The following is a 17,500-nucleotide window of genomic DNA, read 5'->3' as shown; positions in this document are numbered from 1 at the left end:
CAAGCACCATTCACAGTAGTACTGGTATTCATTCACTTCTCTCACACAACGGATGACGGGATCTCGCAAGAAACAGTTAAACACAGAAAAACCCAAAACTGTACATTTATTAACCTTCATTTACAGTCTTGTATATACCACAAAGCCTCAGAGTCTTACAAACACTTGTAGAATATTACAGATCCTTATGGGGCCCTTGAAAATCAGCACTAAACAACAGTGACAGGAAGCAATCTATCAGTTGCCATGGCAACTATTACCAAAGAGAACTTAGTGTGGAAATAGCAAAGCAAGAGTCAAAGCAAAGCGATGAAAATAAAGATAATTAACAATGTACCTTTAGTCATGGACTGAGAGTCCTGAGATGTTCTTTTGATAAATTCACAGCATTAAAAGCAAAGCGACTTAGATTTCTTCTTTTATTTTAATGGTTCTAGCATCTGAAAATAATGTCAAATTAGGTCTTTGCCCTTAACACGTCATTACATATTTACATGGATTCCATAAAAAGTGCAAGTTCCTGTGGCTCTGCCCTGGAATTGGAGCATGCGGAGCGTGGTCTGTAGCTGTTCCTATATACATGCTTCTATGTGCTGTACACTTCATAGTGAGCCCTTTCAGTGTCTCTCAATGTCTTCAGACAAAAACAGTCCAGCAGTCCCGTCTGCCTCAGCGAGCAATAAGCCTTGCTGTCACATTGTGAATTTCCTGAACTATCTGAAATGTGCAGTTTGAATTCACTGGTCACACTGCTAAGGATGAGTGGGAGTATATTGTTCAATAGTGCTGTGTGCAGTGGCTAATGCAACTGATATTTCCTTCTGTGGTCAACATGTACGTGATGACTCATCTGAACAGAGACTGCTGGAAGTGTGGAATGTAAGGCCAAATGTGTGCATGTACCTTCCATGTGGATAATCTGGGGTGTGGAACAGATGAGCTATGGCATGTGCTTACTTTCTTCCACTGCATTTGTAAAACCTCTTTAAAATGTCAGCATTTCTGTTTTAAACATTTACGCACATTTTAATTGTGCAACGATGAGGGTGGTGTCAGGAAATGGAGAAATATTCCTTTGAAAAAGCGTGTGTGGAATTCTAAGCCTTTCCTTGTGGAAGACCTTTGGGTTTACCTGCTAAATCTAAATCTGTTTTTGTGCTTTCCACAGAATGGCGTGTGCACATAAACGCATGGGTTTGTGTATGTGTCCAGTGCAGTGTACATATCTGTGTGAGCTATGTGTAGAGAAAAAAAAGTATGTAGTGTGTATATATGCATTTGTGTATATGTATGTGCACATGTGTGTATGTTTATATGTGTTATGTCAGTTCGCTCCAGGTGTAGGCAACAAACAGCAGCACCAAACAGAAAAGATGCAACAAGCTTGAGCCAATTAAATCCCAGATCTGCCAGGTAGAGGGGAGAGCCTGAGAGGGAACTAGATTCTTGCTCTCTTTTTCCCTCTCTTTTTGGTCCATCCCTCCATCTCTGGCTTTCAGTTCCTCTTTCTGCAGTGCCACAAGAGCTCGGACCGTCACCCAAACTGGCCTCAGTGAGCACTGGAGAATATCGTAAGCCGAACAGAGAGACGACTGAAGAGGAGGAAGGGAGGGAGAGAAGGCAGGAAGAAAGAGAAATGTACCAAAAGAAAAGAAGCAATAAAGAAACAGCATGAAGGAAGGAATAAAAAAGAGAGAGAGAGAGAGAGAGAGAGAGGGAAGGGGAAGAGGGAGAATAAGAAAGAGGAGAGAGGTAAGGAACGATAGCAGGAAGAGAAAAAAGGGGTCATCAGTCAGCCAAAAGGGAGAAACAAGGAAGCCAGTTAGAGACAAGATCAAAATGAACACACAGTCCAACGGTTACTTGAGCCCTACTGTCCTCTAAGGTAAAGAGCTAGATTAATAGCTGCAGTACTTTCCCCACCTGTCTCTCTAGCTCTCTATGGACTGGTGAGGGCACAGCGAGCTGTTTGGAGGTGGTTATTGTTTTGCAGGTTACAGTGTGGCTAGTGGAGCAGGTGGAACAGGGCGGAGGTGGACAGGAGGCAGAGCTGCCAGTGCAGCCCAGTGGATCATCACAAACATCTGCACACAGCCATGCTCCTCGTCAAGCTTTCTGCATGTTACAGGACAGTGACACATAGCTAGCTAAGTTTCTTCTAGTGCTCAAATCAAACTTGCAAGTAACAGTTTAACCACAAAAGGACATTCAAATAAGCGTTTAAGCAACCTAAAGCAAAAGCCAGTCAGCTGAAGCAAGCAGGACAAAAGCGCCAAGCACACACACTGCCACAAACACTCAGTAAGCCAGTTATGTATCAGCATCCCTATACTTGCACAAGGTCATACCACACCGAGGGCATCGCCAACCAGTGATGTACAGTGATGTTTTAATAACCATGCCAACGATCATACCTACATGGCCTGAAAATGAACATTGCAGGATACAGAGATATATTTGCTCCATATCAACTGCATTATCAATGCAGCCCAGAGAGTCAGTTATACACAAAGCCATGCACTCATGGTCAGCGGTCCAGTGAATTTCACATATCTCTAGTTGATCTCTTCAATGATCACATCGGTGTTTTTGTTGTTTTTTAAATAATGCATTTAATGCATCTCAATGAGCATCTGAACAGGGGGCTGCTGTGGGTGCCCAGTGATCAGGTCCTCCTCCAGAGTTCAAAATCTACACTGACAATATATGTGCACTATGAATACATGTTGCTAAAATGGTGTTATAGACAGCAGAAGTTCTGCAGTAAAGTGTTTTAGACATTAGAGCACAGAGTACTCAAATTAAACCTAAAATCTATAACACTGAAGACTTGTAATGCGTCAGTGCACAAACAGAAAACAGGAAACAGTACTGCTGGTAAAAAAAGAAGCACTAGTCAGGTGGAAGTGTGAAATGCAAATGCAAAGGAGCTAGATGCTGGGTATCAACCAAGGTAACGTTCTCTCAATGAGAACTGCCCCACGCACGCACGCACACGTTTACATTGCTTATTTACCAAAAATGCTTTTTAAAAAATAAATAAAGGCGATTGAGTAAGCATTGCAAGAATACCTTGACTCGTATTCTATCGACCAGACACCAAATCATAGGCAGAAACAGCAGAGTGGAAACCAGGTCACAGCCAAAAACCGTTTGATGGAGAAAGCGCAAAGCCATGGCGGGTGACAACATCATACAGGGACATGATGTGATTCCAGTGGAAGGAGAGAAGCTGCAAGCCAGTGCTAGTCTATGATCAGAACTTCCCAGAGATATCAGTGTTATGTATCCTCTCTCAAAAAAGCATAACCTCCAGCTCTCAGGATTGACTCTCAATGTGGATACTCATTTGAAAATTATTAAACAAATCAACTGGACAATGTTGTGGTTCAAGACTGATCTTAGACTTGCAACTTCTTTCACAACCAGTTAGATGATGAGTGCATGATAGTGTGAATGTGTGGAGGTAAGGAGGTACTGATTCCCAGTCATATTTCTAGGATAGTTTGATAGTTTGATAATAAGATTGATCTGAAGTTACAGATCAATCTTACGTGCCAGTTAATTTGTAAATGTAGCATCGAAACTCAAAACATGGTGTTACTTCTGTGCAACATCTGATCTCAGCACCGCCTTCATATCTAAGAGTATGTGAGACAGAGAGAGAGAGAGAGAGAGAGAGAGAGAGACAGAGAGAGAGTGAGCGCGCGCGCGTGTGCGTGTGTGTGTGTACGCGCGCGACCAGCCACTTGAGATGTTGGATCAGATTTCCAGAGCTACATTTCACATCAAGGTGCGTTCTGGTTGCTGCCAAACAAGTTCAACTGTAGCCCAGAAGCCTAATGGAGTCTGGTTCAATATCAAGATGTAGGCAACACAACTTCCACAGTTTATCAAAGGCGGCTATGGATGTGTGACTGGGTTCTCAACAAAGCATTCAGGGGGTCTCTTTTATTAATCTCAAACTGATTTAGAGCTGTTTTAACACTGCTGCTTTATGAAGAATTTTGTTATTGTATGCTGAAGATTTATTTATTCTATTTACTACGCAATGATTAAGCCTTGTCTTGGTCTAATCTGCAGTTCCAACAGTAAATCACTATTGGAATTCTCTTTAGTCCAGGTTTAAGATTAATGTTTTATTAAATTAATATTTCTCTATTAATTGTTGTTTTTCTTTTCATTAATCTTCTCTGTTCATATTAAAGCAGTGTCTGTAAAGCAACGTTGATATTATAATATCAGTAAACCACACCCTGCAATTAACCTCCAATAACATGGAACAAGGTTTCAACCTTAGCAATTTGAAGTTAATTCCTACAAAATAAAAAAATGTAGATTTATTGCAAAAAACTGTTGTATCCTTATTTTCCATAATAATATTTTTTCATAATTGTAATTATTCTATAAAAATGTAATGGTTTGACAAACTTAGGCTGGTTAACCTGCACACACACAACACACCCTCCATTTCCTTATACTGCCTGATACAGGATGTAACTTCACTGACCTCTGGAACACCCATCTTCTTGCAAGCATCCAGGAAGTTCTCTACATTCCTACGGCATTTAGCCATGCTGAGCTTGGGCTGGGAGGTAGAACACAAACACACAGCACACGATTATAGTTTGGCACATAAAACAAACAAACAAAAATGCTATCAATGCAGTGTTTGTGTGTGAACGCACTACTGCAGGTGAAGGAACATGGATACTGGCCACCGAGCGAGGTCGAATGTGATTGGCTAGATGACACAGCACTACTCCATCCATGAGGGAGGAGCCAAGATCTTCAGGAAGAGGCACTTTCAGTCTGCTCTCAATACTCTGTAACAGCAAACACACAAACATATGCAAAGTGATGCACATCCTTTGATACTGGTATTTCATAATTGTTAATAGTCTGTAAAAATGTGATGTGTAAACAGTGTATTTGATAAATATGGACATGTTCACACAAGGTGAAGGGTGTGGGTGTGTGCGAGTGTGGGTGTGTGCGAGTGTGGGTGTGTGCGAGTGTGGGTGTGTGCGAGTGTGAGTGCTGACCTCTCTAAGCTGCTCCATGAGTTCCAGCTCTTCTCGAAGCTGCTCCATTTTCCTCCTCATGGTGAATTGAGGATCCACTGAATCCACATTCTTATGGCTCCTTAAGAACACTGTCACCAAGCAAAAACACCAGTCAGCACACACATGCACACAACCCTTGAGAACTCATTTGACAATTGCCCAAACATTTGAATGGGAATGTAAAGCCACAAGCAAGGACAAAGAGCCTCATTAAAAGATTATCCTTAAACGTTACAGTTCTGTGCAGAACTGTTCATTTGTGATGTGAAAGTATTACAACCATCAACTATTAAGAGAAAACTGAACCATTGTTGACAATGAGATTATGGATTGCTTACAGCATGGTGCATTTTTCAGCACTGGCCACAGGAGGGCAACCATGAACAGCTGTGGCACAGACTTAAGACACTAGTAATCAGACCGTTCCTTCAATTTTTTCATTCTTTCAGACCATTCTTTTTTTGTGGTGCTGCAGCACCCTCCCCTTGTGAAACCAATAGGTGAATGACCCCTGCTGCTAAAGACCCCTTAGAGTGATTGGGTGAGGCCACAAGCCAAACTGAGACTTGTGTACGAGAAAAACATTTCAGAAAAGAAATGAAACTCTTATTTGTGATGATTCTTGGACATGTTTTTATTCAAGTGATGTGTAAGTCTTCTATTTGCCATCTGTTTTAGTGTCTCGACGCTGAACCCTGGGGGGATGTTTCTCCAAACGTCCATCATTTGGCAGATGGAGGTAAGTGCGATCGATACGTAAACAAAGATGGAGAGAAAAGGTAATTCTAGCTCAGGCCAAAAGCACAGAGACAACTCTGTAAACAAACAGGACCATTAAAACAGATAGACGATAAAGAATACAAAACAAATTAATGGATTAAAGATGTTAAGTCTGTATAAAACTCTTTGTTTCTTTTTTATTACTATAATTTACTTTGTTAATGACTGTAGGTATTTATTCATATCACAAGTTAGTTCTATGTTGAATTGAACACAGAAAAAGACAAATACATAACGAGAGTCAGAGGGGAAGGGGTGGTTTTAATGTGTACGGGATTTTTAAGAAATGTGGGTATGTGGGAGGATAAGAGTGGATTAAAGAACAGAAATAAGTGAAGGGTCGAAGGCAGTGTAAAAAAGTGGGGTATGGTACATGAAAAGGCAAAACAAGAGAACAAACAGATGAAGGGATAAGGAGCTCTACTCTCTCATGCTCTCTGGCTGAACGGTTTAAAACCAGCTGCTCTCCTGTTTCCCATCTGCCTCCTTCAAAGAACAGCACAAAGATACCATCTGAGGACTGGTTAGTGCAAAACTGTGTGGGAGAGAACGTGTGTGTGTGTGTGGTCATGGAGCTAATTATCCTAGAATAATACCCAAACAATTAGGCCATCAAAAGATCCCAGGACCAAAAACTTTCTACTTTCACATTCTACAGGAAATCATAGATTGGTCTGTATTAACTATTAGCTCTGTATCAACCCCCTCCCCCCACACAGTGTAATAAGAAATGTTCTGTGACTAAATTTTAAACGACCAACCACACAACAATTGCAGACAGGAGACAAAACTAATAGCCATTTGCGACGATGTGAGATATCTAAGCCAGTGATTAGCACAATAGGCTGCAGCAGGACTCAGCAAGCCTGATGGTGCCAGCATAAAACAGCAACACTAAACACCAAAGAAGGATCTTACACACCTACAAGATCTCAAGAGATGACTGATTCATTTGCCTATCAACAGATTTAGTATGTTAGTAGAATATGTTTGTATGTAGGTTTAGTTCATTTGAATGAATTTTTTGCTGAGCTCTGACCTCTCTCCTGGTGCAGGGCCTTTATGTGTCAGAGGGCTATAAATAAACACAGCAACCATAAACCCCAACCTCAGAAACCAACACACACAAACGGAAGGAAAGAGGTTTGTGTGCATGTGCCTGCATGTGTGTTAAAAAAAAAGAAAAAAAAAAAGTAAATATGAGCAATTGCAAAAAGGATTTTATTTTTAGACTTGTTGATTTGACAGCATGAAGTAGTGGGTAAACCTACCACTGCTCACTGCACCTCCATCATCTGGGCTATTAGGCATATTATCCACGGGCAGGGCCTGTGTGTGGGGGGTGAGGTAAGGCTGGTGCAAGCTAAGCACAGAGAACTGAGCTGCGTACAGGATGTTGGATTGGTACACAGCCAGTGCAAGAAGTAAATGCCAAACCATAGAAAAAATTCCAGGAAACAAGGTGGTGATTCAGGCATCCGTCATGAGAAGGGAGGGGTTAGGAAGCAATAGTTAGTGCAAAAAAGGGGTGAAAATACACCAGATTACAGAAGTAACAGATAGCAAAGGAGGCAGAGGAGATGAAGAGAAGTGTTTGAAAATGCAAATGAAGGGATTAAAAAGCAGAGGGTGTAAAGTGGGATGCAAAGCGTGACGTAAATATAGCACAACATAAACAATGTTTTGATTATTTCAACATTTAAATGATTAAATGTTATTAGCATTTTACAATGCTATGTTCATGGTATGCTGTTACCGCTCCTTATTAAACAACATGGCTTAAGCTAGTCAAAAACGCTAATTATTGCACAAAGGTCAGGTCTTCTGTTAATGCTCACTAATACCATGGAATACATTGCAAATGCTTGTGCAGGTGTTAGTGAGACAAGCTGGAAAACATCTGAGTGACTGCATACCAACAGTAAACACCAAGAGGAGCCAACCTACATGGAAGGAACACACCCTCACGCCACATATGAAGTCAGCAGCTCTTTGGAGAGGGATTTTACTTCAGCAGTTCCAAATCATGACCAAAACAGATGACCCAAGGTTTCCCAGATTTCCATAAAAACAAATGTTCTCAATTTGAGCTGTCTTAAACACTGTGAGGCTTCAACCTAAAACAGAAACCAGCTAAATAACATAACCTTAACAGAACTTACACATACAGTGATGTTCTGAAGCTTAATATTGACTTTGTAAGTGTAGTTCTGCCCAACTACCTCTGCTTCAGCCTGCGCAGACAACCTGCCCGCAGATGGAGCAGTGATAGGCTCACCTGATCTAGGCTTCAGGCCGAAAGGAGGCGAGCTGAATACGGGTGACAACACCGGGCTCTGGGCTTCGTTCTGAAAAGTGGGGACACATAACCTAACTCAACCGTGGAGCATAACAGAATGGTGTTAAACATCACTCTCATTTTTCTGAAGATCAAAATTAGAATTCTAAGGACACAAAGAGACAAATTACTTGCAAATAATAATTCCCATACAAATAAATAAACAAATACACATTAATTAGTTAATCAGATTAAAATTATATTTCTACTAACATTTCTGCATGACATGTTACTGAGGTTAACTGAACTTGTATAGGATTGGTTAATATGAGGAGTCACTCTCATGTGATTCCTCTGATATTCAAGGAAGAAATAGGAAGGAATAAGATTGCAGGCTTCAAGCAGCAGCACAGTGTCATTACTTCCCATTTCCACTTATTTGATAAACTATTTAACACGTTTCCAATTTGAAAACTTAATTTCAATTTAACAGGCCGGCCGTTATGCTGATGTGAAAGCTGCACTTGTCAGTCTGAACAGTTAGATGGAGCTAGCTAGCACTGTTGCCAGTGTAGATCAGAGGCTCTGGGGTATGTAAATATGGCAACCACCAGCATGAAGTGGTTTCTTAGGCCTAGAAAGCCCAACTCTCTTAATCAAGGGTATGCAAAAATATAATAACACCCATCTAGTTAACTGACTGAATGCAGAAACACACCATCTGTGGCTAGAATGACTAAAACATGCAGAATGACTAAAACATGCAGAACATCTTCAAATCTGTTTCTCTGGGAAATGTTACTCACTTTCTCCACTGACTGACAATCATCTGACTTCTGACAGATCTCACCCTGTGAGGAAGAGAAAAGTGCAATACAGGCCTCCAGTGATTAGGAACTGGAATCTAACTCCAAGGAAACAACAGAAAAAAACAAAAACTGATATGTTGCACCAAGAACATACAGTGGCTGCAAAGCAGATCCTGGAGCAGTGTGTAGTAACTGCAGTTTTATTCTGCTGCCTAAAGTCTTTTTTCTCCCACATTAATTCTAATTAAAGCGCTTGTTTAGCCGTTTGGCTGTAATAATGCAGCCCAGGCCACTCTGAATGAGGCACAATGAGTCTGTATTTCCACACTCAACACCTCTCTGTTCTCTTTCTCTTGTTCATATTGTTCTCTCTCTCTCTCTCTCTCCTCCCCCTTTCCCTCTTTTCCTCCCTCTGCCTCCTCCTCATCTCTCATCTATTCTTTGTGACCTCAAACTAGTTTGTAGCCTCTATTCAAAATGCTCCCAAAACATCACAAGCTTCTCTGTTAATGGGGTACTGAGGTGCTAATTTTACCACACAGTCAATATGCAACTAAAACAAACGATTTACAAATAGATTGTGTGACGCTATTCTTGGATATGAAGATGGACTCAAATTTTGAATTTGTCTGGACAACACACACTGGACAACAAAACTCAGAACTTGGTACTGATTGGTTCATTCTTGAAGAATTAAGCAGCACTTCTGGTAACTAAGCAAGTTAAATGCCATTTCACAATTTAAAAATATGTAAGATGTGCCATGAAAAAAGATAAGCATTGATAGTTTTTGCGAATCCTTCTGCATTTTAAACACTAACTCAACCAATCATTGCAGACATAACCAGTTTTTGTACAGTGGAGCAAAACACAAACATTTATTATGCATCCTAAATCTTAACAAAATCTAAACAAAAATGTAGCTAGATGGAGCATTTTTATTTGACACCAAAATAATGGCAAATGAGGTGTCATTACATGAAAAGACAAAATGACAATTGTGTCCAAGTGAATGCATCAAATCACAAACAAGGAGGACAGACTTGCATGAAAAATGAACTATTTCTAGTGGATTTCATCAGTTTGTTCCATGTTATGTTCCTGAAATGCTATCTGGCATCCTGATTTCCAGCGATGCAGGAGTTAGGTATCATGCACAGATGATCTAGAGCATGGTTTCTGATCTAGAACAGTTTCCTGGTTACCTCTTGGACCCTGTGGCGGGTGTACTGCTGGTAGGCGATCTGAGCCTCCAGGCGGGCCCGTTCTAGAATGTACAGTCTCTTCCTCTGGAACTCCCAGCCTTCGTCATGACCCTTCAGTAACATAGCACCCCACAAAACTCCTCATAGCTACACTTCATTAAACACCACAGAGGCCTACACCACAAACCGAATGGATCAGCCAGCAAACAGAAACGTGAACTGGAATAAACATGGTATAAGAATATAGGTGCATACAACTACAGCACAATAAAACATAAGGTGAAAACACTATGTGATAAACTAAGACCACAAACACTTTGCAACATGCCCTGGAAACTCTGTTCATTATAGTCTTGGGCTAGTATGCATTGTGTAGCTATATAACAGAAGCCAAAGTTCAAGAAATGTCAACACAAAAACCCAAGTGAGCACACAGCAAACATAACTACATTAACCCTCACACCATACACACTCTACAACTACAGGACTCAGCAGTGGGAGTTTTTTAATGATTGCAAGCTGTTTTAAGCCACAATACTTCTGAGCAAAGGCCAGACTATTTGGCTCCCACACCTATGATGGATTTCTTAAGTGACCGGTCTGAGCAATCCTGCAGTCATTAGTGAAGTGAGATAGAAAAGTAACCCATTCCTTCTTTTTTCAGGAGAATTTCTACTGTATTGACATTGATAAAAGATAAAAGACAAGATTTTAAAAAAATGCATAATAAGAAACTAGAGTGTAAGCTGATCTCTGAACTGCTAGAGATGCCTCCAGCAGGGGCAGAGCCAGATGTTGTAAACATTTGGGGTTTAGCTCAAACCTATGGAGTTATTTTAGTTATTTTAACTTAGTATCAGCACAATTTATGTTTAAATTATAAAGATAACTTATTGTCATATATCAAATTCATCATGCTCATAACAGTACAACATACTAAAATAACTTGCGCCCGTGAAATCTTATTTTGTTTCTTGGTTTTGACATTTCTTCCATTAGAACATACAAAAGTAGCACAAAAATCATTTTCAAAGATTTGAACAGGTCAGAACACCTCTGCAAGAGGGCATCAGCACAGACATATCTCTCAAGTGCCAACACAGCATCTACACTATATATGCCCTGCTTACATTAACCTTTATCTGAAGCTTTTATCCACAGCAACCTACAGCTATGACTGAATACAGCTTGAGCAACTGAGGATTAAGGGTCTTGCTCAGGAGCCCAAAAGTGGCAACCTTCTGATTACTAATCAGGTACCTTAACCACTGAGACACCACTGCCCAGCTACCTTTGCGCCATTTTAGCTGTGGATTCACAAGCCTAAAACAAAATATGTCCGCGTGCTGATGCTGCTGTGGTCGATAAACCTTGTGTCCACAGTAAGCTAGCTAGCTTTTTTAAAGCTTTGCTCCTCGAGGTGACAGACTGAACAAAACACATAAGACAGCAACCTCCCAGGCCCCCTGCCCCAGCCAATGTTAATGCAGACTTGTATATGGCGATACTTCTGCAGTAATTAAAAAAAGAAAAAGATTTGGGGTTGAGTCCCAGACGCCACCCCCTCGCTCTGCTTATGGGTGATCACAAACAAACAGCAAAAACACAGACAAATTAAATATTACCGTGGGTGTTGTCTCTCCATCATTCTCCTGTCCACTGAAAAGAAAAAGAGAATGAAAGAAAACAGGTTCAGACTAATAACAGCAATAACAACAACAACAACAATAATAATAACAACAATACTAATAAAAACAACAACAACAATAGTAATAACAATACTAATAACAATAACAACAACAACAACAATAATAATAAAGTATCATTTATATTGCACCTTTCTCATACTCAAGTTTGCTTTACAAAACAAAAAAAAACTAGCGTGACAGGAGGGGGACAACCTTTTACATGAAAGTACTGAGAAAAGAGTAGTATGGTCAGTATGGTGAGTATGGGCCTTAGGTGATCAATATTACAGAAATGGGAAAAAGCATTTTTAACCAGTGGTGGTTCAAAGGAAATTTAAGATACCATCTAGCTTGAATGGAAAATCAGAAAGGTTTAAAATTATGGACTTAGAACCAATAAGTAAGACTTCAGTTTTGTCAGGGTTTAATTTTAAAAAGTTTATGCTCAGGGGAAAGACCATGACTGCGAATGATCTGACTGAGGGGTAAAAGATACTGAAAATGAGAGGGCCAAGGGTACTCCTTGAGTAATGGGAGAAAATAACTGGACATTACAATGGGAAAATTAGTAGCTTTGCATTAATCAAGTAAATGTTAATTAGTAAGACATATATAGTAGAGAGATAAATAGGGAATGCATGTAGCTACAAAATAAACAGCAATAATATTTAGTAGGTCATAAGAATGGGGCTTACTTCAGCGACTCATCCACGGTGACCATTTCCACTGGGTAGAGTTTAATTCCAGCCAAATCAGAGGAGTGTGTATTCACCCTGTTCATACAAGGAAACAATAAGACAGACAAACACACACAAAAGCTCAAACACAGAATGAACTTCAAGAGCTGTACATGAATCGTAAGTGTTTTAAACAGAGCAGAAATTATATTACAACACAATTACAAGGACATTATATCAGTCATATTATCAGTATTGATATTATATCTGGTAATGAATCTATATAATGTAGGATTAGTCAAAAATACTAAAGCATACAGCAGAAAAAAAATATACCAAAAATATGCCTTACATTTAGGAAATATTATGACATTATATTAATTATATTCTAACAGCTATAGCTGTGAAACTCTTGGCACCACCTACCTGTTAGGGTTTTGCAGAAGCTCCACAGCCTCCTTCAGTGGATTTATCATATAAACCTTGGACCTGCAGATACGTTGCAATCAGAGGATGAGTTTTGTCAGAGCTGACACACAGTCTATAAGCATATACATTAAACGCAAACAGAGGAGAACTGGGGGTAGCTTTAAAATCTGTGTTTTCTGTTGATGGATGTTTTCATGCAGGGATGTTCTATTTGTTATAATACAGAACTATACTGACTATATTTATCAAAAGCAAGAACTATGGTTTAGGGTCTCCCTTCATTGTCCTTCATTTGCCCCCTTTTCTACTAGATACAGGTCATAACTAGTGCACAACATTAAGAGCCTCTGGCAGCGCCAGATTGTATTTAAGAATGAAAGTGAAGGCTCAAAGAATACAAAATGATTTTACACCAGCTAAAAAAATTATTTAGGAGTTGATTTAGCAGTGCAGATTAGGGTTCCAACTATAGATTTTTTTTTGGCAATCCATTTAAAAAATCTATTTAAAAATGTCATGGTTAAAGAATGGCATGGATTATTTTAACCAAAGGTATCGGTTAATTGGGTCAGGTGAATGTTGTGATTCATTAAATCACCCAAAGATCCCCCATCAGGTATATCAAGATTGTGCTTTGAGCACACAAAAAGGAATGACCAAATAAATAAAAACATACAGTACACTCAATGGACAATGAACAAACCCATTATACAAGTTTGTCTGAGCAATTTATGAAGCCTTGTCACATTCTCAGGTTTTTTCATGTTTAAAATCAAGAGCACAATTTACAAATGTTTTTGCCTTCTCATACAATTAATGTACATCTCTTCCCCAAAGAAAAACTGTCTGGACAATAAAGAATCTATTTAGTTAACTATATCTCTCTGTGCTATCTGCTTCATTAGCTTCAAGAAATTTGTGTTTGAATATAGAATGTATAATGACGTTGTGATTACCCTGTTTGACACTAATATTTATCCTTTTTTACTCTACTATTCTCCTAAGACAATCTAAATTGCAACAATATGCCCGACATGCTATGATTTTTTTTACTTCATTGACTTTATATACTGTAATTCATTTGAAATATATTTAATGTCATTTAACAGTTTGTGATGTGGATATCAATGGTCAATATCCAGGGGAAAATTCACCATTTGATCCACTTGAGTAACGTTGGTTTACCATTGACTTTATCAGCTCTTAATTCCACCTCCTGTTATTATAGTGGTGTCATTGCCTGGTCTCTCAAAACAGGAAAGTTGTTCTTTTTACCCATGGATGCCACCTTTTCATGAATGACACTTTCAACCAAATCAGACAGAGTGCTTAATATGGCACTTCAGGGTTTCTAATATACCAATCTGCAGTTCTCATGAAAGCACAACTGTATGCTTACTGTACAAATCGACCTGTTTACAAAAGTAAATTACAACATTTTACTCAACTTATCTCTGAACTTGACATGGTGCAGTTGTTCAAATTGATATTACTACAAAGTACAGTAAATGTAACATAAGAATACAAACATGTTCTTGCATAAGGCCCACTGAGTGCTTTGAAAAAGTATTCAGACAGACAGACCACAAAAAAGAAAAAAGTCCCAAATCATTAAAAAACTGGCCAAAAAATCAAAACAAACAATTGATAAATATTAATTCCTGTTGTTCAATAATGGCTTTTGCCACTTTTCTACAAAAGGTCTTTTTGTGGGAAGCCCTTTTTACAGCAGAAGCAGTGACGTGAGCATGGCAAGTCCTATCTAGTCCATGATGCTGCGCTAATCCATGCGTACAGGGACACACTGGAAACTATTTCTGCAGTAACAATGGAAAGGGGTGGAGCTTTACAGTAGCCTACTCCTGTGGGAACGAAAGTAAAATATCTGTTAGCACCTTGGTAACTGTGATGGTGATTATATGACAGCAGCAAGGCCATGTTTTATGCCACCCTAGAATGGATTTTTCCCACATGGTTAAATCTAAAACAGCTTCTGTTCTGAGGAGTTTTCATTCGAAAAGGTCAAATATTGATAAACAGTAAAAAAAAAAAAAAATTAAATTAAGTAAAAAAGTTAACGGTACTTTAGACCTTTGTCAAGGTTTGTATCATGGCAGGTGATGAGGACAGGCTTGGCCGCCCTGAGAGGACCCAAAGATCTCTGGTGCAAGCCTGCTAGAAAAGGGATAATATTTCCTTCCTCCAGCAAATCCCTGACAGCTAAGCTTGGATGTAAGCAAAGGCTCAATGGCATTATGTTATTGTTATTTTTATTACCCAATACAGATATTATCCTGTATTGTCCTAAAATGGATATTTAAACAATATCACAAGAGAGTGTCATTAGGCTGAATATCATCATCATCATCATCATCATCATCATCATCAACCATGACATCATCATAGCATTGTGGTACAACATACAGGAATGGCAGAAATATTCTGTTCCAACAAATGCTGCATTCTTTGTTTATTAAAGATTCAGTCATGATTTTTTAAGCTGCATGGTCAAAGGAAATAATGTCCTTTAAAACACCATTCATAGTACACAACTAAAGGGCAACCAACACCAGTGTTCGTCAGCAACAAATTCAGTTAATTTCTGTGATTAAAGTTAAATAAAAATTTAAAGATACAAAATAATAATAATAATAATAATAATATAAATGTATTTTTTTTTTACTTTTTAATTAATTGTTGAATTGTTGTCTATGCTTTAATATGTTTCACTGATTGGTAGATCTGCTGGAAAAAAATCCTACTTAAATAGATGATGTGAGACAAAGAAATATGAAAATAGTTTTGGGGTTTAGTTTTTCAAGGACTTGTAAGTGAATAATTTGTTACAAGTCTCATTTACATCCTGCAGGCTTTTGAAATCACAGTATTATAAAGGCACCTACCACTACAATGAGGAACAAGCGTTATACTTTTCAGCCCTAAATAAGATTCTTCTGAGCAGTGTCATCACACGCATCTTATACAGCAGTTAGTTAATTAATTAGTGCAGGAGCAAGCAGAATATAATACTCGCACATATTTACCAGTGAGCACATAGCCAACCAATGAGGAAAGAATGGAGAGGAACCGAGCCAAGCCCACTGTAACACATAAAACATTGAAGGAAATATAACACAATAATGGAAGGACGACCCAAAAAAGTATACTCACATTTGCCCTGAGGACCAGTCACTGTTACTGTTTTCTTCTATTTTGAGGGGCTCTTCGAAGTCAACACCCCGACCCTACACACACACACACACACACACACTCCAGCTGTAATCTGTCATGTGACTGCACAGAAATGGTCTGACTGGATAGCATGCATAATTAATTTTCTAACGCTGCATAGCTGTCATTGTCTCTCGCTCTCACGCTCGCTCTCTCACGCTCGCTCACACACACCCACACCCACACACAGGTCTTGCAACACACTCCCACACACAGCGTGCTTAGTGTTTGGATTACATAAACCAAAGCTTCAGAACGCAAGCACAAATACATGCACACACAGACCCATACATAGCAATACCTGTTTCAGACTACAAATTCTATAAATAAACTTCCATGACGGCAATGAGACTAAAACTGTCAGTACAGGGATGAAATAAGATGAATGGAACAGGCAAAAAGACCCAAATAAAAGCAGGAAGAGATGGCCCTTCATGATAAAGATAAATGATGCCATGATTCAAAAACTGAAAAAAGATTTTACTCCAGCTTTAAAAGCTAAGATGTAAAAAAACAAAGAATGAATCTGCCCTAGAATGTAAGTTCTGATCATACCGGATCTAACTGGTTTAATGATCATAGCTGGAAATAAATGAGGACACCCCTGCTGTGATGTCACACATTGATTTAGAATGGGATAAGAAATGGGCAGTTTTGAACCATCTTTAATAAAGAGGATCAAAACTTAGCACACAGACTAATACATGTCAGAGGTTAGAATGGAAACTAGCTACAGAGACACTTGGAAAACAGAGCAGGGTGGCATAAAACATGGTCTTGCTGCTGTCATATAATCAGTTCTTCTACATTCTTCTAACTATAAAACCAGGCTGCCCTAGATTATCCAAAAGTGGGCCAGTTTCATATCAATCTTCCAAAACAGTGAAAACAACATGCAGTGGAGGTCAGTGTAAACCTTTGTGCTGTAGAGAGATATACCAAACTGGCAATCTTATGCGTGAGAGAATGGGTTGGTAATTTTAAAACTGCAGCAAAACAAACATTCATTTTTTTGTGACAAACAATATTAAAGCATTTTGCCAGTTTGCATGGTTCTAATGTAAATACTCTTGTTTTGAATACCAATTCTGTGAGTTGTAGATGCAGTAGTTAGGATGTCTGTGTCTCGCTTACCCTAACATAGCTGATGAATCGAGAACTGAAGGTGGAATCTCTGTAGCCAGAATCTGAGGGGCTTCTGTCCACTAAAGCAAATACACAGGGACAGACTCAGACACACACAGATACATAGACACACTTAAATCATTGTTCACACAGACCAGTGATAAGGTGACAGCATAGCCTGTGTTTAAAACTCCGGCCACAAATTGTTGCCC

General features: G+C 39.1%; 1 protein-coding gene across 12 annotated transcripts in view; it reads right to left on the bottom strand.

Annotated features, from left to right (window-relative positions):
• Positions 1 to 17,500, bottom strand: part of lrch1 (leucine-rich repeats and calponin homology (CH) domain containing 1) — a 55,579-nt gene that overhangs the window by 3,067 nt on the left and 35,012 nt on the right. The window contains exons 9-23 of one of the 12 annotated variants that reach the window (XM_081720636.1): positions 17,298 to 17,368; positions 16,104 to 16,177; positions 15,977 to 16,033; positions 12,930 to 12,992; positions 12,522 to 12,599; positions 11,764 to 11,797; positions 10,139 to 10,249; positions 8,931 to 8,975; positions 8,125 to 8,194; positions 7,118 to 7,228; positions 5,046 to 5,155; positions 4,689 to 4,826; positions 4,511 to 4,588; positions 3,605 to 3,641; positions 1,450 to 2,115 (exon numbers count right to left, since the gene is read on the bottom strand). In XM_081720636.1, the coding sequence (XP_081576762.1) occupies positions 3,636 to 3,641; positions 4,511 to 4,588; positions 4,689 to 4,826; positions 5,046 to 5,155; positions 7,118 to 7,228; positions 8,125 to 8,194; positions 8,931 to 8,975; positions 10,139 to 10,249; positions 11,764 to 11,797; positions 12,522 to 12,599; positions 12,930 to 12,992; positions 15,977 to 16,033; positions 16,104 to 16,177; positions 17,298 to 17,368 (1,046 nt within the window). In that variant the 3' untranslated portion in view covers positions 1,450 to 2,115; positions 3,605 to 3,635. Of the gene's footprint in view, positions 3,642 to 4,510; positions 4,589 to 4,688; positions 4,827 to 5,045; positions 5,156 to 6,885; positions 7,006 to 7,117; positions 7,229 to 8,124; positions 8,195 to 8,930; positions 8,976 to 10,138; positions 10,250 to 11,763; positions 11,798 to 12,521; positions 12,600 to 12,929; positions 12,993 to 15,976; positions 16,034 to 16,103; positions 16,178 to 17,297; positions 17,369 to 17,500 lie in introns of those variants that run through there. The other 11 variants (XR_014125268.1, XM_081720629.1, XM_081720635.1 and 8 more) reach the window with 11 other exon arrangements.

Source organism: Electrophorus electricus, chromosome 9 (assembly GCF_041902795.1).
Source record: "Electrophorus electricus isolate QZ-2024a chromosome 9, ASM4190279v1, whole genome shotgun sequence".
NCBI lineage: Eukaryota > Metazoa > Chordata > Actinopteri > Gymnotiformes > Gymnotidae > Electrophorus > Electrophorus electricus.
This window is presented reverse-complemented; position numbering and strand designations above follow the sequence as displayed.